Source organism: Python bivittatus, unplaced genomic scaffold, assembly GCF_059951505.1.
Source record: "Python bivittatus isolate LINGU-HERP-01145 unplaced genomic scaffold, Pbiv_v1 ctg000390_np1212, whole genome shotgun sequence".
Lineage (NCBI taxonomy): Eukaryota > Metazoa > Chordata > Lepidosauria > Squamata > Pythonidae > Python > Python bivittatus.
Genome location: NW_028277070.1, coordinates 188,031 through 213,820, shown reverse-complemented (window position 1 = coordinate 213,820; position 25,790 = coordinate 188,031). Strand labels below are relative to the sequence as shown.

At 45.3% G+C, this 25,790-nt stretch overlaps 1 protein-coding gene across 1 annotated transcript; it reads right to left on the bottom strand.

The window, feature by feature from the left end:
- Positions 1 to 1,769: 1,769 nt before the first annotated feature.
- LOC112542403 (solute carrier family 2, facilitated glucose transporter member 5-like) lies at positions 1,770 to 24,522 on the bottom strand. Its single transcript, XM_025175163.2, has 10 exons — positions 24,368 to 24,522; positions 23,552 to 23,676; positions 23,011 to 23,140; positions 22,775 to 22,923; positions 17,789 to 17,979; positions 16,625 to 16,735; positions 15,971 to 16,072; positions 12,080 to 12,155; positions 3,149 to 3,276; positions 1,770 to 2,532 (listed from the first exon to the last, which is right to left on the bottom strand). The coding sequence occupies exons 2-10, from the start codon at positions 23,622 to 23,624 to the stop codon at positions 2,326 to 2,328; spliced, it is 1,167 nt and encodes a 388-aa protein (XP_025030931.2). The 5' UTR covers positions 23,625 to 23,676; positions 24,368 to 24,522; the 3' UTR covers positions 1,770 to 2,325.
- Between the last annotated feature and the right edge of the window lie 1,268 nt (positions 24,523 to 25,790).

Below are 25,790 nucleotides of genomic sequence, written 5' to 3'. Positions count from 1 at the left end.
CTGCCATAACCTAAAGATGAAGCAGGCATGTAAGCAGAGAGGACAAAAGCCAGGAAACTTATCTATGGGATCCCTTCGGGGAGGTAGATAAGAAGGAAGCAAGTCCTTAAGGAAAAAAACAAAGGACCTAAACCAGAAAAAAAGTTGGGCCTGAGCATATGGAAGCCCCAATCCCATCAACAACTGCTAGACTTGTGAATCAACAAAGCAAGGACTTTTGGGGATAAAAGGGGTCCCAAAGCCCGCCCACTCTGAGTCGTCTGAGTTGTCTGAGCTGAGTCATCTGAGTCACCTTTGGATCCAGACTTGGCGGCTTCCGTCCCTCTAGCTAGTGCCTGGCAGCCTAGTTGGGAAGGATGTGGGTAAGTGTGGATGAGTGCGCGTGTGTGTGTAGGAGAAAGAGCAAATGTACCTTGCAACCAGTAAAGTTTTGCTGTTACTTTAAATTCACCGGGTCTCCGTGTATTACAAAGAACCTCTTGTGCCTCGGTGTTCGGTTGGAAGTGATTTGTGTGTATCCCCAATTATTTCCCGGCTGTTGACCAGGGCTGTGTGTCTGTCTGCTCCAGCCGCACCTATCTGGAAAACCCAGGTAGAAAGCAAGGGGGGATGACAAGATCCGCGTGCCTCAACAGGCTGTGAGTGTGTGAGTGAGTGACCATAAGCCGAACCTGGGAGCAGCGTGTGTAACACCACTCAAATTTCTGCTTCTGAATTTAATCTCGGGAAAAGAGCAGGAATCCCCTGTAATGCCCTTTCTGACACAGAAGCCATGTTTCCCTTGCCCTGATTAATCCATCATTTTTAACCCTCATTTTCTACTTACCTCCAACCTGAAAAGTCCTGCTGCAAGAGAAAGCTGTACCCCCAAGTTATGACCAGGCAGTTTGTATTCAGGCAGTGGAGTGATGGAACAAGAATATTGGAAAATGCAGGCGGAGGGCTTGACACTTCACCCCATCAGGGCTTTGAGGCCCTTGTTCAAAATCTTCATCAAGAGACTACAGGGTTGGTGTACCTGTGAGCAAGCTACGGAGCTTGGCCAAACCTCAGAAGACAAAATCCCAATTCAGAAGGACAGGCTGGAGCAGTAGGGCAAATCCAAAATGTTCAGCAAAGGTCCTGCATCTGGGTGGGAAAAGTCAAGTGCATGAGTATAGGACTGGGGAGGCCTGGCTCTGGGACAGGCCTCTGATAGTGGACCAGGAATGTCTCAACAGGCCTTAGTGATGTGGGGCCAACTTAGCAGAAGCCTTGTGTCCAGGAAAGAGTGGGCCCATAGTACTCCAAGCTGGATAGACTGTGGTGGAATCTTCAGTTGGGCTCCTGCCAGGCCCAAAACCTGAGTTTTGAAGTAAAGGTTAGCTTTCCCTGCTCTAAGTAGAGATTTGATAAAAACAACTAAATATTACTTTATTTAGCCAATACTGCACAGCTATAGTTTAGAAAGAATAAAGACCCAAGTATTGGGTCAATAGCCAAGTGTTAACTTGGGACTCACTCAGCCTTTGGCAGGGAGGTGGAGGGCCACTGACCAGAAGCCCCCTTTCTGAGACCTCCATTGCACACCCACTTCTTCGAGTGAATTGAACTTGGCCTGGAAGCATAACAGAATTGAGTTTACTGCCCTTTTTCAGTTGGCATTTTTTTTACATTTTTATTCTACTGTTGACATATTCCAAGTTGCTCAGAAATAAAATATTGGTAAAACCCTTAGGTGCATTATTTCGGACCACACAGAGCTGCACTGCCAGTTCTAACCTAACCCCTCTGGATGCAGCCTTTTTGGCTCCTAGGAAGAACACAGGCTAAACGTTTTAAGTCATAAAGCAGAAGGAAAAAGAGAAGGGATGGACAGGGAAGAACGCCATGCAGCAACTCTTCAGCAGCCATTTTTATACACATTAAGTAGCTGGGTTTTATGTATCGAGCTGAGATTTGAACATTTGAATTGGTCTTCTGCCAAAGGAAAAACTATGAGAAAAGGGGCAAGGAAAGCATTTGAGCTTAAGCAGAAATGAAGCCAGCAAGCAGCAGCAACAAGGTGACATTTTGGGAGGGGTTAATGGGTGCTCCGGGAGAAGGGGAAGAAACCTCACTGCCATGAAGAAAGAGTTGCCCTCATGAGGCCCGTAAGATGGCTGCGTCACTTGTGTTTATGTTAAAAAGAGCTGCATTTCTGTAGGGCTGTCTGTGTTCTTCCTAGGAGCCAAAAAGGCTGCATCCAGAGGGGTTAGGTTAGAACTGGCAGTGCAGCTCTGTGTGGTCCAAACATGGTTTTAAACACGGAGATCCTCCCAGGAATTCTTCCTCGAAAGATGCAACTCAGAAACTGGAGTAGACCGAATGATCCTCATTGAGGTTTTTCCTGAGAACAACAGCAAGTTTCTTTCCCAAAGATGATCTGCTGAATTCCTCTGTGATTTCCACAGCAGACTTGCCTTTCGTCTCTGGAAGGAATAAGTAGAAGAATATTCCAGAGCCAAAGAGCACGATGGCAAAGAGAAGGAAGCAAAAAGGCCCCAGACTTTCCTGGAAGTGGACAAAAGAAACAGCAACGGTCTGGTTATCGTCTGGATGCATCAGACAACCCCCCTTTTCATCTCAGTCACCCCCAGTGTTCATCCTGGAATTGGTGTCTGATGGTGAAGAAATGGAAACTCCATCTAGATGAGATAGAGTTTATCAGAAAGATTTCATTCGCCCCTGTAGGTCTTCGCAATGTCAAGGGCTTGTTTTATGCTACCAACATCAGAAGCTCGTTTGGCAGAACTTCAAGCGAGAACGATCTCTCTAGATGCTCCCACTGAACTTCTTGCTACTTCTTCTGCTGTACACAGAAACGTTTTAAGGCTTTGATGTTCATGCTCACTTGTGATCATGTCACCAAAGATTTTATTTGATTTCTTGAACTGATTTAAACTGTCATTTAAAAATATCTTTGCTATTGTCCTGTACTATGGGCATTATTGCTATTTCTAGCAGCTTCCTGCACATTTAGTGACAGCACCGGGCTGACTGAAGAGCTTTGGGGACATAGTTGAGGTGGGTCTACCCCCTCCTGCAGCCCAACCCCAGGTGCCTTAAACAATCATTGCCACAGGGAAGTCATTCAGGGGACAGAAGTGGAGGGCTGGAAAAAACTGACCACAGCAAATGGGAAGGTTATTCCAATGACAAAGAGGCCTGCCCAGTTCAGACAACCTCCGACTGTGAATGCTGCTGGCCTGGAGGACTGGTTGAAAATTTCCATCATAACAGACATTGTAGCTCCACCTAAGAGGGACAATATAGAGAAATATGTTCAAACACAGAGAGACTGTGAATCCTCTTTTCCCCAGGATGAACAAGAATTCACTTATCCAGAACACCATTAGCAATGGGATTTGGAGAGTGGGCGCAGAATATGGGATGACAGTCCATAATCCCCTTTGGGTCAATAAACAAAAAATACCAATAGTAGCATGCAGAAATGAAAAATCAATAGCCAATACATCTATCAGGTGCCAATTTTAGTTTAGCTCAGTTCAGTTGAATGGACTACTGGGGGGAAGGGATGTCCATTATAGCCAAACGGCAGTTAAATCTTAATAGGGGTAATCTCCATAATTAACTTTTACGTCATTTGCAACAACTTAGGTTATTTGCATAATTGATATTCTTACATAATTTGCATTCATTTATGTCATTGGCTGCAATGGATGCAGATCACATTAAAAACCAGTTATATGATTGTCCAAACGATGTGAATTTAGTAAATTATGCCTGTTGTCTTCACTGCTTCAGAAGCAATGGAATTTCTTTATCCTGTTTTTCCTTATCATTTTGCTGTTTCTGCTGGAAAGACTGAGTAGAAATTTGTGCATGTCTATTTCTATGAGAAGTTTATGTGTGAGAAGAAATGAAATAATGGTTTCTATATGCAGATAGAATACACACACACTGTGTGTGTGTATAAATGTACACACACACACACACACAAACACAGTTACTTTTAATTGGTAATTAAAATTCAGTTAATATATATAATTTTTTCCCCCAGACTTGCCCCTTTTCAAGTGTGGCTTCTGGAGGTCTGCATAAATATGGAGGTCACATGGACATATGATTGTGGGGGCAGATGCTAGGTAGTGCACAGAAGTTTTGACTGTGTTCAGAATGTTCTGGTGAATGGGCAAACCCCTCCCCCGCTTCATTCTAACTCTTCTACACATAGGCCAGGCAGACAAGCACCCCCAGATAGGGACTCCGCTTTTTGCTTCCCAAGTAGAACATGCCTACATTCAAGGGGGAAATGACTCACAGCCTTCTCCTTTTTGACTACAGAATTAAAGGCTAGTTGTGGAATCCCAGCCTGCAGAAGCTGGGGGCGGGGGGGAGGAGTTCTGTCTCAGCAAAACCAAAGGGACTTTGGGTTTCAAAATCCTTGTTTGGGGCATGTGGAAGAGAAAACTGGAAGTAAGGGATTGATTGCTGGAGATGGAAGATGTCTCCATGGAAAGAAGAGAAAGTCAGTACTTGAAAAGGCAGATGGTGGTTCTCTAGGTGTATGGAGAGGTGAAACTGTCTGGATCCATGGGGAAAAGAGCTAAGTTGGTTTCTCTGGAAGATAGAGGTAAGGGAGGAAGTGCTGGAATAGTATCCAGAAGATGCCAGGAAAATGCAAGAGTGATCTTAAATTGCTCTTAAGCTTCTAATTAGAAGTTAAATTCCATTGCTGGGTTGGCAATAGAATCTCCAAGGCTGTTGGTGCTTGGGGATTTTAGTTTGGTACCTGGTAATGTTGAATCTGGAGTGGGTCAGGACTTCGTGGCCTCCATGGTAACCATGGACCTGTCCCAAGTCATTGATGGCCTAACACATGCTGGAGGCTGCATGCTAGATCTGGTTTTTGTCTTGGGGCAGTTGAGATGTGATCTGGCAGTGGAGGACATTAACATCAGTCCATTGGACAGATCATTCTGTGGTTGCTTTTTGGCTCCACAGGGAGACAAGGCCAGTTTGATTGGTCCACCCCAGGCGACTGATGGGCCCAATAGGGTTCCAGAGAGAGCTTGGGGTTTTCTCTGAGTATCTGTTGGGCATTTTGGCCGAGTCCCTAATTGCTGCCTGGAGTGGGTGGGTGGCTGAGGCCTTGTATCATATCACTCCTATGTGGCCTTTTCCTGTGTGCCAATCTGGGGTGCACTTTGGTTTACCGAGGAGCTCCAAGGGATGAAGCACCAGAAGAGACACCTGGAGTGCTATTGGAGGAAGACTCGAAGTGAGTCTGACTGGACAGAGGAAAGAACTCATATTAGGGATGAGGGTGGTGAAATGTCAGTATTTCTTAATCCTTATTGCTTTCACTGATATACATCAAGTGGCTTGGTTTAGGGTAAACCAGTTCCCATTGGGTAGGGAGGGCCCCCCAGAACATCTGCTGGGCCGCTGTGATGATTATTTATTTATTTATTTATTTAATTTTTCAACCGCCCATCTCCCCCCAATGGGGGAACTCTGGGCAATTCACAACAAACATTAAAAACATAAAATATATAAATACATAAAACCTTAATTAAAAACATTACTAAAAAGGAGAAGGGGAGTCCAAGAGGATGAAAAATCTGAGGCTGAAGGCAGAAGGCCTCTATGGGGCTAGCCATCCCCTTGCTTGAGGTATTCCCACCCCACCCCAGGCCAGGTGGCAGAACCAGGTCTTCAAAGCCTTACGGAAGGCCAGGAGTGTGGGGGCCAATCGCACCTCCGGGGGCAGAATGTTTCAAAGAGCGGGGGCTACCGCAGAGAAGGCCCACCTTCTGGACCCCGCCAGTCGAAGTTCTTTCACTGAGGGGGTCTGAAGCATGCCCTCTCTGTGTGATCAGGTGGGACGGGTTGAAATCATAGGGGAGAGGCGGTCCCTTAGATAACCTGGTCCTATGTCATGTAGGGCTTTAAAGGTGATAACCAACACCTTGAATTGGACCCGGAAGCAAACTGGCACCCAGTGCAGCTCGCGGAGCAGAGGTGTTACATGGGCCCTCCTTGGGGCTCCAACAATAGCCCGCGCGGCTGCATTCTAGGCCAGCTGTAGCTTCCAGATACTCTTCATGTAGAGCGCATTGCAGTAGTCTATATGGAAGATAACAAGGGCATGAGGGACTGTTCGAAGAGCATCCCGATCCAGGAAAGGGCGTAACTGATGCCCAATCCGAAGTTGTGCAAAGGCCCTCCTTGCCACGGCTGCCACCTGCTCTTCAAGCAGGAGCCGTGAGTCTAGGAGGACCCCCAGATTACGCACTGGGTCTGTCTGGGGCAGTGCCACCCCATCCAGCACCAAGGATGACAAAATCCCGGATACAGAGGAGCCATTAACCCACAGCCACTCCGTCTTACCAGGGTTCAGCCGAAGCTTGTTGTTCCCCATCCAGATCCTTACAGCCTCCAGGCATCGTGAAAGGGTGGCCACGGCATCACTTACTTCACCAGGGATGGAGATGTATAGCTGCGTATCATCAGCATACTGATGATACCTCATCCCATGATGACGGATGGTCTCACCCAGTAGTTTCATGTAGATGTTGAAAAGGAGCAGAGAGGGAACCGAACCCTGCAGCATCCCACAGAGGAGGGGCCAAGGATGGGACCTCTCGCTCCCTATCACCACCGATTGGGATCGGCCCTGGAGAAAGGAGGCGAACCAGCACAAGGCCGTGCCGCCCACCCCCAATTCCCCAAGTCGTCCCAACAGGATACCGTGATCGATGGTATTGAAAGCTGCTGAGAGATTAAGGAGAGCAAGGATGGTCGCACTTCCACCATCCCGCTCCTGTCAGAGGTCATCCATAAGTACAACCATAAATATTTAGGTTATTTGGTGGCTAAAGTTGCTCAGATATGCTCTGCATTGGGATCTAACTGGGCAGGGCAGGTTAAGGTGCCTGGGGCACTGTCTGGTGGTATGATCTAAGATGGGTTTGAGCTGGTGACTCCTGAGAAAATGGACAGGGTGACTTCTGAGAAAGTGGACAGGGCTTTCTGTTCTGTCAGCTTGGCCACCTGTTTACTGGATCTGGGTCCCTCCTGGGTTGTGAAAGCAGCCAGGGAGGTGACCCACAGTTGGGCTGTAGTGTTAGCCTCTTAGATGGAGGGGGTGGTACCCCCAGCTTGAAAGAGACAGTGATGTACCCCCTCTTCAAGAGACCATCCTTGAACCCAATGGTCTTTGATAGCTATCAACCAGTCTCCAACTGTCCTTTTCTGGAGAAGATTATTGAGAAGGTGGTTGGTCTGTAGCTGATGAAAACAGATTACATTTACCTGACATATTTCAGTCAGGTTGCAGGCTGAGATTTAGTACTGAGACAGCTCTGGTCACACTAGTAGATGATCTGGATCTGGGATGGCAATGATGCATCCATCCTTGTGGTCTTTGATCTCTTGGTGGCTTTCGATACCATCAACCATGTTATCCTTCTGAGCTGGCTCTACTGGTTGGGGATTGGGGGCACTATTTTACAGTAGTTCTCTTCTGGGCTGGCTCTGGTTGGTGTTGGGGGGGGGAGAGAAATCACTGCCTAGGCTCCTCCTGCATGTGGTACTGTAGGGTTCTACTCTCTCTCCCCTCCTTTTCAATATCTATATGAAACCACTTGTCACCACTAGGTGAGGTCATCCTCCAGTCTGGGGTTCGGTATCATCAGTACACTGATGATACCCGATTATATCTTTTGACTCTGGGCCAGCAAAGTGAGGCTGTCAAGGTTCTGTCTCAGTGCCTGGAGGTTCTGTGGGTTTGGATGGGGAGGAACCATTTCTGAGTTAATCCTTCCAAGACTGAGTGGCTGTGGGTGTTTGGGCTGCCTGGATCTGGGGATATTTCATCTCTGACCTTGGATGGGATTGCACTTCTCCATTCAAGAATGGTGTGCAACTTGAACAGGGAAAGCCCCTGGACCAGATGGTTTAACGAGTTCTTACTATAAATGTTTTAAAGATGAACTGTTATTACCACTTAAGCAGATGATGAACTCTATTCTAGGGGTCTCACCAATACCAGAGACTTGGAAGGAAGCTAATATAGTGTTATTGCCATAAGAGAGTCAAGATCCAACTATGACTAAAAACTACAGACCAATCTCTTTGTTAAATAACGATTATAAGCTCTTCACATCAATATTACCAGAGAGATTGAAAAAGATTTTATCAGACTTTATATATGAAGATCAAGGTGGCTTCTTGCCTAAAAGACAACTGAGAGACAGTGTAAGAATTGTTCTAGATATAATAGAATATTTACAACATCATAATGAAAAGCAAGCAGCACTGATCTTTTTGGATGCGGAGAAAGCTTTTGATAATTTGAACTGGTTGTTCCTGTTTAAAGTTTTGGAAGATTTGGTGAGAATTTTCTGCAAGGGATTAAATCCATACACACTTCCCAAAAGGCAAGTATTATTGTTAATCATGAAAACCATGTGAGATACAAAAGGCGACAAAACAGGGTTGCCCCCTGTCACCTTTATTTTTTATTTTAGTCTTGGAAGTGTTAAATAGAGATATTAGACAAAATGTGAATATTAAGGGTTTACAAATAAAAAAAAGAAGTCTTTAAATTAAGAGCCTTTGCAGACGATTTAGTTTTGATTCTACAGGAACCTCAAAATGGAATTGAATGTTCAATGAAGAAATTGAAAGATCTTGGTGCACTTGCTGGATTTAAGGTAAATAGACAAAAAACAAAGAAGTTGGTTAAGAATATGATTATGAAAGTTCAAGAAATATTGATGAAGAAGTCTGGTTTTAAAATTGAAAAAAGGTTAAGTATGTGGGAGTTACATTGACTAATATGAATCGTAATCTATATCAAAATAATTATGTTAAAGTCTGGAATGATATTAAAAAGGATCTATCTTAATGGGGGAACTGTCACTGTTAGGTAGAATCTCAGTAATTAAAATGAATGTTTTACTTATAATGCTTTTTCTTTTTCAGACAATACTGATATTGACAAATGATGTACCGTTTAAACAATGGCAGAAGGATACTTCTAAATTTGTGTGGCAAGGTAAAAAACCAAAAATAGAATATAAACTATTACAGGATGCCAAAGAAATAGGTGGGTTAGGTCTCCCAGATTTAAAGCTGTATTTGATGCTTGTTGTCTGTTATGGAAAGAATGGATGATTTTACAAAACAAGAGGTTATTGGAATTAGAAGGACATGGGTTAAGATTATTAGACTTCTATATTGAGAATTTGGAATAAATATAAGGAAAGATTGTTTCCAAAAATCCCTCTATGGTTGTCACCTCAAGAAGCTTTCTATAGAAGAGAAATGATGGTTAAGCAACCATGGTTGACGTATGCAACTCTCTTATCGTTTTCTGAAGGAGCACTTAACCTGAAGTGGGGAAAAGAACTAGAATTGGAAGGTTTTGTTTGCCAATGGTTTACATATGCACAGCTGCTAGGAAGATTTAAACTAGATAAGAAAAACTATGAATTTACCACTGAGAAAACTGAGTTTGAATATGCTTTGTATACTAACGATGAATGTCCTATTGCTAAAATGTATAACCTTTTGTTAAAGATGAATTTGGAAGATGAATATGTTAAAGATTGTATGGTTAAATGGGCAAAAAAATTAGATCTAATTATTAATTATTAATTATTAATTAGAATTAATGATTAATTAATTATTAATTAATCTAATAATTAGATCTAATTATTAATTATTAATGTTAGATCAGTGGGAAAATATATGGAACAAAGGGTTAAAGTTTATTCTTAATTATACATTAAAAGAATTTTTTAATAAAATAATGTACCATTGCTGTTTGACACCAGATAAATTGTCAGATACCAATGGTACATTATATGGTATCTCAGATGTTTGTTGGAAATGTAATCAATGTGAAGGTACATATGTACTTTGACTCAAAAGATTTTGAAAACAGAGTTACAATTGAAACCAGAGACTTTTCTTTTAGATATATGATGGATAAACAAATGGAAAGACAACATGGAAATGTATTCTTTATATGATAACTGTGGCGAGACTTCTATATGTGCAAAAATGGAAAGATAAATACCTACTGCTGAAGAATGGCTATTGAAATTAATGGAATTGGCGGAGATAGCGAAACTTACCGCTTTGCTCAAAGACAGGGCACTGTCCAACTTTGTCTGTAATTGGAAACTACTCTTAGACTTTTACTTGATACTCAAAAAAATGCAACTATGATTCTGGGATTTGCTGATTGATGTTACACTTATAGAAATATCGTATACAAATTATATGTATTGTTCAAATAGATTAATTTTTAGGAATTTCTCTGAATATTAGATTAAAAACTATTCTTTGCTATGTAAATTTTTTAAAGAGGTGGATATATTTTCTATCTATACCTGTACCAAAGAAAGTTGGAAGCTACTCTTTTCTTCTTATGTCCCCTTTTCTTCCCTCCCCACTTTTTTCTTTTTTTTCCCTACTTTTTTTCTTGATTTTTTTGTATTTTAACTTTTGTGGAAAAAATTAATAAAATTTATTAAAAAAAGAATGGTGTGCACCTTGGGAATCTTCCTGGACTCACAGCTCCTGCTCAATGAGAAGGTGGCAGCTGTGGCTAGGAGGGCCTTTGCACAGCTCCATCTGATTTACCAGTTGCACCCTTTCCTATATCAGGGGGCCTTTCAGACAGTCACTCATGCCCTGGTAATCTCATGGCTTGACTACTGCAATGAGCTCTATGTGGGGCTGCCCTTGAAGACCACTTGGAAGCTTCAACTGGTCCAGAATGTGGTGGCACAAGCAACGATGGGCATGCCTTGGTATTCCCATGCAACGCCTCTGCTTTTCAAGCTGCACTGGTTGCCGGTTTGCTTCCTGCGGTGATTCAAAGTTCTGGTCGCTACCTATAAAGCCCTTCATAGCATGCAGCCGATTACTTGAGGGACCGCCTGTCTCCCATGGTGTCTGCCTGGCCAATCTGAGGGGACAGGGTCGATGCACCCCGGGTCCCTTTGATTAACCAACATCCTCTATCAGGAACCGGGAAGTGTGCCTTCTTTGCTGCAGTGCCTGCCCTCTGGAAGAAGGTTTCCCTGAGACCTGAGCAGCCCCACTCTGCCGGTGCCTCGAAGGGGCCCAAAGGCCCAGCTTTTTGCCCAGGACTTTGGAGCCCTCTTTGCTGGGGTCGTTTTCTTTTGTTTCTAGCCGGTTTGTTATTCTGCCCTCTCTGCCCCTTTTTCCTTCTTGTTGTTTTTGTTGTCATATTTTAAATAATTTGTTAACCACCCAGAGTTGCTGGGAGTTGAGCAGCATATAAATTTGATAAATATATACATAATAAAATTAAATAAATAAGAAATAATTTACAGTTCTTAGCAATGTTTGCAAGGGCAGCTGGCTGCTTCCTGAAGAGTCTCTGTGCATTACTGATTTTTATTTTTTGTTTTCAGACTGATGCTGATTTCCTTTTGTGGTTATTTCTTGTTTAGATACATTGAATAGTTTTCTTACAGTTTGTTTCTTCTAGTGAGTTAATTGCATCAGTTACGTTTTGTTGGAATCTCTATTACGTGAAATAGAGGTGGCAGAATTAGTAACGTTCGGAATGGCTCCAAAGACGCAGAGGTCGGGGGGGTCTGTTGCACCGGAACCACAGGGGAATGGAGCACAGGCCACACTGATGGGCCATAGTATCCTTCTTTCTGAAGGAGGGGAGAGAGGGGGCCAGTGAAAAAAAATCACCCTAGGTGCCCTGAAGGGTTTTTTCCCACTGAAACCTGAAACAACAAACACATTCTAGGTTGGTTTCCACCAAGCCCCATTTAATCTGGAAAGGCTCTGCAGAACTGCCAGAGTAGCGGCTTGAACACAAATACAGTTTCTGTTCCCTGCTCTTTGCTGCTCGCCAGACCTGCCCCCCCCACCTCCCAGATCTCTTTGCTGCTTGGGAGTTTTGTATCTCCCCAGGCCTTCACTCCTGCCTTTATTTCAGTGCAGTTGAAAAACACCTCCATCCCACCCCACCCCACCCCGGTCAGGCCTCTTTCTCTTTCTGCAAGGTTACTTGTGAAAAGCCTTGTGTACTCACTTGGTCCAACTCCAAAGAAGATGACAAGCAAGAAAATCAGGATGACACTGCAGTGAGACATCCAAGGGAGGTTTTTCTGGAGGTGGAAAAAAGAGAACAGGCACTACAGAAGCTTTGGAGACTGGGAGGTCCACCAGCCCCCTTCCCCAACAGGGCTCTCTGATCAATGCAGCCATCTCAGAAAACTGGAGGCCTCATCGAGCAAGGCAGGGCTGTGGAGCTTGTCTGAAGGACATTCAGATGGCTGAGAGCCTCTGCATACACCCCTCCTCCCACCACTGTTACAGGAGTCCTCCTTCCCATCACCAGCCCAGGTCAAACGAGGCAACTAGAGTTCAGTCTTATCAAGAGGCAGATTGGAAGAGTTGGTCTAAAGCGTTAGAATGTAACACTGCAGATTCACAAAATTAGAAGGGGCATTAGGCCATCAAGTCCAACACCCTATTCAGGGCAGGAATCCCAAGTCAAGTATCCCAGTGAGATGTAATGGTATGTGGGAATGACCTTGGGAGACAGGGAGAAAAGACGCAGCCAAGGAATGGCCAGATAAAAGGCAGCTTAGCTCGCAAAAGGAATGTCAGTGTGGCAAGAGGCTCAGAAGGGACCCTCCCTAGTTTCTTGGGCTGTAAAGGCAACGGGGGGAGAGATGTACTTTCAGACTTGCAAGATTCTGTTAATGTAGCTTTACAATAAAGTAGAATTAGCTCATCTGGGTGTGCTTCCTGTCTGGTCTATCTTGCAAGATTGACAAGAGGTGACTCTCCAGCTTCCCCCAAATGCATTCAAAGAAGGGCACCCACCAGTTTGCTGGGTAACTGGTTCCACTGTCCAACTGCTCTATTAGGAAACTTTTTTTAACATTCAAGCCGAATCTCCCATTAGTAGCTTAAACCTATTATTCCGTGTCCTGTATGAGAATTGTCTTGTCCTCTTCTGTGTGACAATTGGTCTCCATCTGTATGAATTCTTCATAAGGGTGGTGTCCAGAAATGGGTACAAACTCAATGTGGAGCCTGGTGGAACAATTTACTTCCCTGAGTTAATGGAAGCCCCATGAGTGAGCCTATTTCATGGCTGATTTGAATGTGGGATGTTATGAATGTTCTTGGCAGCTATTTTTATACTATTGATGTTTTTAAATTTTGGCTGTTTTATCTTACTTTTATTTTGTTCTACTTGTAAGCCACCCAGAGTCAAGTATTTGAGATGGGCAGCCAAATAAATGTATTAAATAAATAAATAAATAACCTGTAAATAAATAAATAAATAAGAAATATATAAATAAATCTATAGAAAATAAATAAGAAAGGTCAGTCATGGTATATGACTGGTCTGCCTTTATTGAGTGGGTCTTATAGCCCTTCACCCACTGGAATGCTCACAGAAATTTAGAAACAGTAAATCAGGAATAGAGAGCCGGTTTGATCCAGTGGTGAAGGCCCCAGGCTAGAAAGCAGGAGACGGTGAGTTCTACTCCCACCTGAAGCAGGAAAGCCACCTGGGTGACTTTGGGCCAGTCCCTCTCTCTCAGCCCAACAACAGGGTTGTTGTTGTGGGGAAAAGAGGAGGAGGAAGGAGTATTAGGTATATTCACTGCCTTGAGTTATTTATAAAAAATAATAAAGGCAGGATTAAAAAATCTAAAAAAAGATCTAGAAATTACAGTCACATGAAAAAGTAAGTGCATGCCATTGGATTTTTTTTTCAACATATTTCAACATATAGATATTTGATCCATTTCAACAACATTGATAGAGAAAAGGGACAAATATCATGCACCATTTACGCCTTGTAGTCCATTGTGTAATTTAAATAAACATAAATGCAAATTTCACATGTGGAAAAAGTAAGTATACCGCTACATTTATCACTACCTCAAATACCTAAAATTAGAATCAGGAGCACCAGATCAGGTGCAGATGATTAGAACATTGTTAAGAGAGAACCTTGGAGGAACTTGTCTTACTGAAGCCTCAGACATTTCGTTTGATTTGCTCTTTGTTACTGAGGTGTGTGGTATCACTATGCCTAGATGGAAAGAGCTCTCCGAGGCCTTCAGAAAGAAGCTAATAGATGCCTGTGTCTGGGAAGGGATTTAAAAAGATCACCAAGCAATTGGACATCAGTCATTCCAATGTCTGGAAGATCATCTAGAAGTGGAGGAGATTTCAAGCAACGGCCAACTTGCCCAGGCCAGGCCTTTGCTGGTCAGTGACCATAATAAAATGACTGACTGACTACCCAGGCCACACTAGGTTGTCCCACCAGATTCAGCCCAACAGCAGAATTCAAGATGCTGAAAAAAGTCCCTAAGAATCCCAGAATTTTGTCACATGACCTACAGGTAGCTCTCGTCAAAGTACATGACTCTACCATTAGAAAGAAGCTGCACAAATTAGATTTACATGGGAGGTGTGCCAGGAAATCTTTGCTGCCCTTTCTGGGCATCAGGGCAAGACTAACGTTTGGACATGAACACCTCGGCAAAGACCAGGACTTCTGGAACAGTGTGCTCTGGACAGACGAGGCAAAGAGTTATTTGGCCATAGCACCAGAAGACATGTTTGGTGAAAACCAAAGACAGCATCTCACCAGAAGAACCTGATGTAAAGCACGGTGGTGGACATGTTATAGTTTGGGGCTGCTTTGCTGCATCAGGGCCTGGGCAGCTCACCGTCATACAATCCGCTATGAATTCTTCATTTTACCAGAGGGCACTTGAGGATAATGTGAGGGCATCTGTCAGAAGATTGCTGAATTGAATTGCTGATTGAAGTGGACTGTGCAACATGACAATGACCCTAAACATTCCAGTAACTCCACCAAGGAATGGCTGAAAAAAAAGAGAGAGAGAAATGGAGGGTTCTGAAATGGCCAAGTCAATGCCTGGATCTAAATCCCACTGAGATGCTGTGGGGTGATTTGACATTGGCTGAGCATGCAAGAAACCCCTCCAACACCACACAGCTGAAAAAATTCTGCATGGAGGAGTGGGAAAAAATCCCCTCCAGTTGATATCAGACCCTGGTAGACAGTTCTAAGAAACGCCTACTAAAGGTTGTTTCTGCCAAAGGGGACAATATCAGGTATTAGAGCCGAGGAGACACTTACTTTTTCCACAGAAGGAATTGGCATATCTGTTATTTTTTTGTTGAATAAATTATTGCAAACTCGATTTTTCATATAACACTGAGTTTTATAAAATCCCAAACTCCAGCACTATATAGTCACAGTCCTCTAATGTTTCTGCACTTTCCTCTTCCTCAACTAAATTTTGATTAGTATCAGGTCAAAGACAGCTATTTCCCTGGTGCCTTTCTCTACCCTTCAAGGAGAAAAATGCGTGGCAGAATAGCCTTGCATTACAGTCTTCTTCTGGGCCAAAGGGTCAAACATTTGAAGGGGAAACTAGTACTGCTACTTGAGGAGAGGGGAAATTCTTTGCAATGCATTGGATCTTAGCAGCATGGAGATGCTGTTGCATTATGTTGTCACAGAGTCCAGAACCAACAAGGGTCCAGCCATGTTGGCAAGTGCTTAATGGACTTATAGTCTATAAGGCATAATGGTCTTATGCCTATAAGGAGAGATTGAGGAAACTGGGTATGTTTGGCCTTGAGAGAGGATGATGGAGCAGAGATGGTCCTCTTTGTCTACCTGCTCTTTGACTAATCTCACCCTGCAGAAACAGAGTGTTGGCCTTGCATTCCAATGAATGTTCTGCCATTCTCTGTTCTATCAAAGGGAAAGCCCAAAAAGTGAAGAATCTGAATTTCACCACGATGCACCTAACATTTCATTTTCCCCCCCTGCTTCCTATAGGAAGAGAGGCTAACTATGCTGCCTGCTCTGCTGGAAAAGAAAATTTCCAGAGAAACCTTTTCTTCTCACCTGCAGAGAAAGAGTCCCTGTGAGGAGGAACAGCACCAAAGCCATCAACTCACAGCCTTTCCACAGAAGGGGCCTCCGTCCATACCTCTCAATGGTAAATATCTGAAAAGGGGAAATAAGAGAATGTACCATTGTCAGGGAAACATGGGTGGAAACTTGTTGCTTTTCTGACAGTCTGAATTCAAAGAGTAGCTGTCAAGCAGAACCTTCATATACCAGGAGGAAATACAAAACAATAGAAGTGACAGTTCAGTCATTTTTTCTGCTGTTGGAGAATTGTGGACGCAGCACCTTGGGTCTCTCAAAGTGTCAAATTGATACTTGTGGGAGTCTGATGACTCCAGTTGGCTTGGCCGCCCAGCCCAGATTGGGGTTCAGCTCAGGGGCACGCACCCCTCCAAGGAATCCTCAGGGGCTCCAGGCTGGCCAGAGGCACTGCTGAACCTTGCAGGCAGCCTGGAATGGCCTTGGCAAGAGTTTGGGCCTGCCTATATCACGTTCCAGCGGAGATGCAAGCTGTGCCTCTGGGGAATCACAGAAGTGGGTTTGGGAAGGACAGTGACTGACACAGAACAAGATTAACAAGGGCAAAATAACACTGGGAGAGGAAGGAAGTATTGTAGAATAAAACATACTGTGTAGAAAGGGTCTTACACAGAGGAAAGAAGAGAAGAGCTCAGAGAAGCCGATGCCCAGGGAGACGTAGGGGATCAGTCTCTCTTCAAAGCCTGCATTTTGAAGCACTTCAAAAGCATAGAAATAGACCTAAATGGAAAAAAGAAGATGCTAGTAGTGGTAAAGAAGCAGTGAAGACCTGCCCATACCTGAGAGCAGATGTTCAGTGCTGCAGTCCCTTGCAAAAGTCTGCTTTTCAATCCCCCCAACACATGAGAGCCTGAAAGGGCTTGGAACTGGCCCTAGCATGGCACTCTCCCTCCTGGAAGTAGTAGCTCAAACTAGAACACTGCAGTGGTGGTGGGGAAACCTGGGGGGGGGGTGGCAGTTGAAGGGGTGGAGCAGGGAGGGGCAAATGTGCCCAAGCTTGCCAGGCTTTTTCCAGACAGCAAGCCCAGTTGTTTCCTGAGCCTGGTACTTCCTACGGGGCACAGATCCTTGCTGCCCCCTGGGCTGGCTGGTGGACAAGAGTCCCTTCACCTCCCCAAATCAACATGCCAGGCTCTTGCAATATGAGAGTTGGCAGAAAACCATGTTGGCTTAAAGAAATGACATTATTCCATCTTGCAATCCTTGCAGGAAGAGAATGAAACTTTGGGAAAAACAACTTTGCTGAGGTTCAGAAAAACTAGCACTGAGGCAGAAACTCCTGGCATGCAGCCCCATGAGATGGAAGGGAGAAGGCCACATGCAGTGCTGAGGCAAAACCATTGATTCTGGAGTGGAAAACAAACTAGGGACTGTCTAGTTTGGCTCTTGCTCAAAGTGGGGCCTGAAGACTCTCCAGTCCCTTTCTGTACCTCCAGATGCTGTGGTGCTCCACCAATCTTGATCAAGGTGCATTGGCTGGTGGGAGCAGGAGTTCTACAGTTTGGGGAATGCCCCTCAGTAGTTTTTGTAGAGACTGTGTTACTTTACTAATTCATTATTTGCATTTTCTGATATTTCATCTCCTCAGTTTGCTTTTCCATAGTATGACCCCAGTTCTGCTACTTCCAGATGTGGTCATCCTTTTTTTATCCTAGCTAATGCCCTATGCCCTCTCTTTCAAGCGGCTTTGCTGAGAAGCCTGAGCAGTTCTTAGTGTGCATGTCAGTTGGCTCTCAATAGGTTCTACTGAGATTGTGTGAGGAGACACTTAACTGCATTGATGCCGCAGAGCTGCATGGTGACAATGACAACAACAAGGATACTCAGCTGCTGGCGGAGTGATGCATCTTGGAGCAGCTCTCCTGCCTGAAGCACTTTGCTTCTTTGCCCTCCTGGGGCCATTTCTTTCCTCAGATCACCAAGCTCTTCCTGGTGATCCCCTTGGCCCCACAGTTGGTGCATTGCTGGGGAAACAGAGAAGATGCCAAATCACAAAGACTAACCAAGTAGTTTCTGGGCAGCAGCACCCTTTTTCCCATGGCCAGAAAGGCCTCACAGGACATGAGAGCCAAGAGAAACAGTTCTCATCCTTGCACACAGCTGCCCAAGCCTCTAAGTAGTCCCTGAAAAGGAGCCCACCAGAGGGGGAGTGGCCTGCCCTCATAATGCTGACCTCTGGGTTGGTCCTCTAGCCCAGTGTTTCTCCACCTCAGCAACTTTAAGATGTGGGGCTGGGGAATCCTGGGAGTGGAAGTCCACACATCTTTAAGTTGATGAGTTTGAGAAACATTGCTCTAGTTCACAGCTTCTCAATCAAACACAGGTCTTAGTGAGAAATGAGCTAGATGGACCAAAAAATAGAAATGTGTGAACTGCCTGACTCTCTGGCAGTGGAGCTTCCCAGATGTATGGCACTGGGAGACTTCACCTGTCTTCCCTGGGTGTGGAAGCTGAAGTGGCTTGAGAGTTCAGTCCATGGCAGCCATGGACTTGACTCAGTGGAGGACACACATTAGATCTGTTTTTTGTCTTGTGCCAGTGGCAATGTGATCTGGGGATATTAATATCTATCCCGTGTCATGATTAGATCACTCTTTGATTGCTTTGTAGTTCTCCACAGCTGCTCTCTGGTATAGGAGCTAAGAACCATTCGTTTGGTCTACATCAGGTGCCTAATGGACCTTATTGGGTTTCAAAGGGGGGTTGGGGTTGTTTTCGATGTTCTAGTGCACTCTGAATGAGGCCTTAGTCACCACTTGGAATGAGAGGGCAACAGCACCTTTGTACCAGATTCTTCCTGTTCACAGATCTTGTAGTGCATCTAGTTTTCAGAAGAGCTCCAGGAGATGAAACATCTGAAGAGGCACCACAAGGAGTGACTCGGATAAAACACATGTAAGAACCTCTATTAAGGATTATCTTGTGCCAATGCATCACTACAATTTTTCCATTCTTATGACATCCACAGATTCCTATCCAGCAGCCCTGTTCAAGATGACCCAAGGTGAGGGAAGGGCCAATATGAGGACTGTTCAAGGCATCTGTTCTATGACTCACCTGTACTTTTAATTAACACCTGAAAGAGTTGCATGGACATGCTAGTTTATTCCTAGTTGCCTTTCCTGAGCAGCACACCATCTGCTTGCTAAAGGAGCCAGAAATAACAAGCTCTCCACTCTGACCTTAATTACTATAGTCAATGCTCTCTGCCTTAGCTCAGCACATGCCTCCCTGCTCAGGGTTTAACAAAGCAGACAGCTCATGCTAATTTGTAACTTTTCTTTAACCTCATACTAGAGAGAGGGACTGACCCAAGATCACCCAGCTGGCTTTGTGCGTAAGGCGGGACTAGAATTCATGATCTCCTGGTTTCTAGCCTGGTGCCTTAACCACTACACCAAACTGGCTTTCTATCCCTGATTTACTGTTTCTAAATTTCTGTGAGCATTCCAGTGGGTGAAGGCCTATAAGACCCACTCAATAAAGGCAGACGTTTGTGAGCCACAAACCACAAACCACAGCTGGCCTTTCTTGCTGCCTCTTGTGCTCTTCACAGCAATCTAGGTCCCACCAGCCTTGAATGAGGTAGTAGTGCACACCTTCCTCAAGAAGCCATCACTGGGCCCAGTCACGCTGGATAATTTCCAGCCTGTCTCCAACTGTCCCTTTTGGGGGAAAGGTTGTTGAGAAGTTGGTTAGGCTGCAGCTTCAAGGAGCCTTGGAGAAGCTGATTATCTAAACTCATTTTAGTGTGGTTTCAGGCCTGTGTATAGCATTGAGATGGCATTTATTCTATTTCTAGATGATCTCTGGTGGGACTGGGAAGGAGGTAGCATATCTAACTTGACCTTTCTTAATCTCTCAATGGCTTTCAATATATCCTTCAAGATTAGCTATAAGGATTGGGAGGGTACAGGAATGGTGTTGCTATAGTTCTCCTTTCTCTTTCATGGGTTCCAGTCTATGTTGGGGGGGAGGGGGAGATTGAACCTGAGACCCCTGCTCTCTGGCCTTCCACATGGTTCAACTCTTTCCCCACTCCTGTTTAACATTTACATGAACCACAGGGTGGAATCATCTATGGACAAAGGTTTAGGTATCATCAGTATGTGACATCTCTATCTGGAATCAACCATGTGATGTTGTCAAGGTTCTTTCATAGGGTCTGAAGGCTGTGGGGATCTGGATGGGAGGGAACTGGCTTAGGCTTAACCCTAGCAAGACTCAGTGGCTGTGGGTTTCAGAACCACCCAGATCTAGGGAACTTCTATTGTTTGTTCTGGATGGGATGGCATTTCTCCAAACAGAACTGGTACTGTAAGAAGCATGAGGTTTCTGACAGGTACACAACTAGTGGTACTCCTAGAGCTGGCTCCTACTCAGAGCAGATGTCAGCCATGGCTAGGAGAGCTTTACACAAATCCATCTTGTGTGTCAATTGTGCCCAATCCCAGATCAGGAGGCCCTACCCCTGGTCACTTATGCCTTGGTCATTGAATAAATAAAAACAAAATCTTCATAGAACCAACTTTTCTCAGATGTCACTACAAGGAAGCAGACATCACATATCCTTGGCTTATTCCCTGCTTGCTCACTAAACATTTCATTTATTCTCACAAATGTTTTGCTTCCATCAAATACCACTCTTATCACATTCAGGAACCAGTCTTTAACTCCATATTCTTGGAAGAATTCTCCAAATTCTTCCTATTTACTTTCTCATACTATGTTTATTTATTTATTTATATATTAAACTTGTCACCACCCATCTCACTGAAATGACTCTGGACGGTTTACAACAGAGATAAAATCAATTAAAATACAAACAAAAAAACCAATCATAATAATAAATAAATTCAAAGAATGATGGAGAATTGGCGAATAACTCAGGGAGCATCATTAGGGTGCTAACCACCCCCAGGGATGATTAGAGCTCCTATTGCCTTATGCAAGCTGGCAGAGCCAGGTCTTTAATCCTTTCCAGAAAGCTGGGAGGATAGGGGCCCACCACATGTCGGGGGGGGGGGGGAGAATATTCCAAAGGGCTCTCCTCCTGGGCCCTGCCAGCCAACATTCTCTCGCTGATGGGACCTGCAACATGCCCTCTCTGCCTGACTGGGTGGAATGGGTTGACGTAATGAGGGTGAGATGGTCCCTCAGGTAACCTGGACCATGCCATGTAGGACTTTAAAGGTGATAACGAACACCTTGAATTGGACCTGGAAGCAAACTAGCACCCAGTGCAGCTCCTGCAGTAAAGGTGTTATATGTGCCATCCTTGGGGCACCCAAAATTGCCCACGTGGCTGTGTTTTACACCAGCTGTAGCTTCCAGATACTCTTCCAGAGTAGCCCCATGTAGAGCGCACTGCAATAGTCTGGCTGAGAGATGACCAGGGCATGAGTGGCTGACCTGAGAGCCTCCTGATCCAAGAAGGGGCATAACTGGCGCACCACCTGAAGGTGGGCAAAGGCCCTCCTGGCCACAACTGCCACCTGCTCCTCAAGCAGGAGCTGTGAGTCCAGGAGGACCCCCAGATTATGCACCAGGTCTGTTTGGGGCAGTGCAACCCCATCCAGAACCAAAGATGGTAAATCCTTGGATACAGAGGGGCCTCCATTCCACAGCCACTCCACCTTACCAGGGTTCAGCTGAAGCCTGTTGCACCCCATCCAGACCCCACAGCCTCCAGACACCTCGAAAGGTGTCTCAAATCACTTGGGCATGATCTCACCCAGTGGTTTCATGTAGATGTTAAAAAGGAACAGAGAGAGTACTGAACCCTGCAGCACCTCACAAAGGGGCCATGGGCTGGACCTCTCTCTCCCTATCAACACCGATTGGGACCGTTCTTGAAGGAAAGAGGTGAATCAGTGCAAAACTGTGCTGCCATCCCGAACTCCCCAAGCTGACCCAAAAGGATACCATAGTTGATGGTATCGAAAGCCACTGAGAGGTCAAGAAGAGCAAGGATGGATGTACTACCTGCATCCTGCTCCCACCAGAGATCATCCAAGATTGCAACCAATGCTGTTTCCATCCCCTATCCGGGCCTGAAACCCCACTGAAAAGGGTCCAGATAATCCGTTTCCTCCAGGATCTTCTGGAGCTGCATCGCCACCACCTTCTCAACCACCTTCCCTAAAAAGGGGAGGTGTGAGACTGGATGAAAATTGTCCAATATGGTGGGATCCAGTGATGGCTTCTTGAGGACAGGATGCACCAGCGCCTCTTTAAAGGCAGCTGGGAACACTCCCTCCCTTAAGGATGAATTCACCATCGCCTGGACCCATCCACATGTCACCTCCTGAGTAGCCTTAACCAGCCAGGAGGGACATGGATCTACTTGGCAAGTGGTGGCATTGACCATTTGGAGGGTCCACTTCCTCGGGTTCAACAGGATCAAACTGTTCCCAGATAACAGGGTAAGTCCGTACCCTGGGCATCTCTATATACCATGCCCCACGCTTGGTATCCAACTGGGACTGGATGTGAGCGTTTTTATCCTCCAGATGCCCAGAAAACTCCTCTGTGCAGCTCTGCAAATGGGCCACTGGACCCCCCTTTCCAAAAGGAATCAGGTGATCTTAAACAGGGCTTGAAGATGATGATGAAGAGATTGGCAGGGGAGCTGAAGTCCCTGCCATCTCCAGCTCCTCCTTAGTCCTGGGCAGTCTAAACTTTGGACTACACATTTGCCAAGATCAGGTCCACCTTTGCCAGTCCAAGGTGAGACCAATTTTTTCAAGGACAACTTACCTTTCAAGCAGCCTTCCTCATTTCCCTCCTGGATTAAGAGATAAGAAGGAGACTCAGGGAAGAATGGCAAGAGGAGCAGCTGGAGGAACGCCACCATGCCAGGGAAGGCCAGCAGCAGAGGCCAGGATGAATCCGTTCCCAGCAGTTCCCTGGAAAGCAGGAGGGTAGAGGTTGGGGATGGGCAAGCAGCTTTCCAGACATGGCCCCCTCCCTCTTTCCTTGTCCTCCTCGTGTACCTGAGTCCTAAGATTTGGCCCAAGCATTTCCCCAGAGACCAAAAGAATCCCGAGGTAGCATTTGCAAATCCTCTCCATTTCTTGGGAGAAATTTCTCCAGCATACTGAGAATGGATGGCCAGGCAGAAGCCTGGAAGGAAGGGAAGGAGAAAGGAAGGAGAGACAAGAAACAATAGAAAATTGAAAGAGCAACACACAGCCACTGGAGCAGAGTTGTTCGCTGGCTCAGGCAGGCAGCATGAGCTGCATTGAATCATCGGGATGCTGACCCCTCACCCTCTGCCCTGAGGCCTTTCAACTAAGAGTCCAGTGGGTCCCCATGCTCATGTCACAAGCCAGCCTGCTTTTGAAGGGCAGGAGAGCCCTGGTGGATCATGGCCCTCTTCTTCCAAAGGCCAACCAGTTGTCCCCAGTGAGGACTTGGGTGCAGCCATGGTCGCTTTCTGTCTTGGGGTTCCCTGGCAGCCTGGCATCTGGCCTTTGGTCCTGCTGGCTTTCCCCAGAGAATATTTAAAAGCCACATCAAAGCCCACCTTCTTACCAGCACTTATCCCGTAAGCGAATCGTCCAACCAGAACCATTTCAAAGGACTTGGCTCTCTTACTGCAGCCCATGACTATGGCAGTCAGGATGACCAGGAGGTCTGTGCTCAACTGGCTTTTCTTTCTGCATCCATGGGCCAAGAGGGAATCGGGATGGGAAAGAAAATAGCCATATTAGCTGCTTGACTTCCTTGGGCACCTCTGCATGTGCTGCCTTGCCTAGAAGCCTGTTTCCCTGGTGTGGAGACTGGCTGCAATCCACTGCTCCCTTGGAGCCCTGGGGCCTCCAGACACCACCCTCCATGCCCGCAGCTGCATCTGGGAAGTGCTACTGGCAGCATGTCAGGAAAGATGCATGTCCTGCCCATCTAAAAGCTATAGGTAGTAAAATCACAAGTGTGGCAGAACAACATTTCAGTGCATAGAGCGAATGAGTGTGACTTTCTAAAACAGAGGCAGCCATCCTGGTCCCTCCCAGAAGCCAGCAGGGCCAATGGTCCTAGAGAAACAAATACTTCAGCTTAAGCGAATCCAGAACGGAAACATCCCATTTTTGTTTTGTTTTGTTTTGGATTTTGCTTTTGCCTTTTGAATAAACCTATTCATTTCCTATATTTATTAGGCCAAAAGAAAGTTTATAAAATGACTGCAAGCTTCTGAGTTTGCAGCTGTTTTGCGACCTTCCTGGTGGATTTTGGCTCTCCTTTTTTCTCTTGACCATCAGCACCCTGATTTCTTTTGCAACTGGGAGATGCGTTTGTTTCTCAGGCACACTCAAGGGCTGCAAGATTTCTTGAGTTCACGAGGCCACATACTTCCCATATCTCACGGTCAGGTATCCACTGCAGAGACATCCCAGCAGACCTCCTATGCCATAGATTGACACAACAAATGACCACAGGAAGAGGAGCGTCTTCTCCTTGACAGGGACTCCAAAGCGCTCCAACCAGGTTTCGTTCACAAAGCTCTTAATGTACTGGGAACAGAGGGCACAGGAGACTTCAGCCAAAAGCATCACTATTATTCTCCAGACTAAATTACTGTTTAACTCTTCGACAACGGTATGTGCAATGCCTCCCAAAAGCTGTGGCTGGCTGCATTTCCCACTGAGCCCGCAAGTGGGTCATGAGAGGCGACAGAGTGATGAAGCCGTGTGGCTTTGTCTGAGCAAGCCTTTGTTTTACCACTTGAAAATAAAGTGAACCTAATTCCAACAATGGCAGGAGGGGCTATGTAGAAATGGCACATGTAGTACTTTTAAACAACACACATCCATGTTAACAGATACTATTCTTTATTTTAAAAAATAATGAAAGAAACCACCATCTGCCATAATAAACGATCCCTTTGAAAAAGAATTTGTAGCATTTCAGTCTGAGCCCAAAAACCCAATAAAATGTCAGCTTAATTTGCCTTCCAAACTTGAGGCTGGAGAGTTGGCCTGACTACTGAGCTATTATGAAGCCCTGGACCAGCCTGCCTCCTGGAGCTGTGGGTGGTTTTCAGATGAAGGTCGGACAGCCATTTGTCTGGGAAGGGGGTTGGACTAGAAGATCTCCAGGGTCCCTTCCCACCTATGATTCTATGACTTTGTTCCAGGATCAGCTGTCCCTTACAGCAGGGTGGTTTCCCTGTGAGGTGCTTATGAATCTTTCCTCATAATTTGCTTCAGTTCCAACTGCTGCTAGTCCTGAGGCTCCAGGTTGGTGCTTTGGGTTAAGGTCTTGGCCAAGTCTCTCTAGCTACATCTAGCATCTCTCTGTGCCAAGCCTCCCTGGCACTGGGCATCTTCTGATAAGAGAGGGACTCCAGGGTCCCTGTTCCTCTGCCAAAGAAGGTGCTGGGGGTGTTTCCAGAGGAACCTATGAATGCTTCCAAGCAAGTTTTTTCTTTGCAGCTGTGTTGTTTCAGATTGTGGGTCAGGTGTGGTCACCTTTTATTTACTCTCTTCCTATGTTTTCTCCTGCTTCTCTTTTACTTACCACCAACAAAATACCATAGAACAGAAAGGAAAGGTGGAATGGGTGCACCATTATGACTGGCAACAGGTAAAGGCCTCATTCTTACATCCAGCTTTCTGTGGCACAAAGATACCATCTAACTACTACCATGAGGGACACATTCTCATGATATGGCCTCTGTCTCATCCAGGTAGAGAGAAGTCACCTTTGGTTCTTCTACTAAAACAGTCTTCTCCTGACACAAGTCTTGCCGTATGATGAACAAACTACAAGGCAT

Coding starts and splice junctions, on each gene's coding strand:
- LOC112542403 (XM_025175163.2), bottom strand. CDS start 23,624: ATGGGCTGCAGTAAGAGAGCCAAGTCCTTTGAAATGGTTCTGGTTGGA. Junction 17,980..22,774: donor TGAGGAAGGCTGCTTGAAAG/GTAAGTTGTCCT, acceptor CTGTTTCCCCAG/CAATGCACCAACTGTGGGGC. Junction 2,533..3,148: donor TAACCTTCCCATTTGCTGTG/GTCAGTTTTTTC, acceptor GTCCACTTCCAG/GAAAGTCTGGGGCCTTTTTG.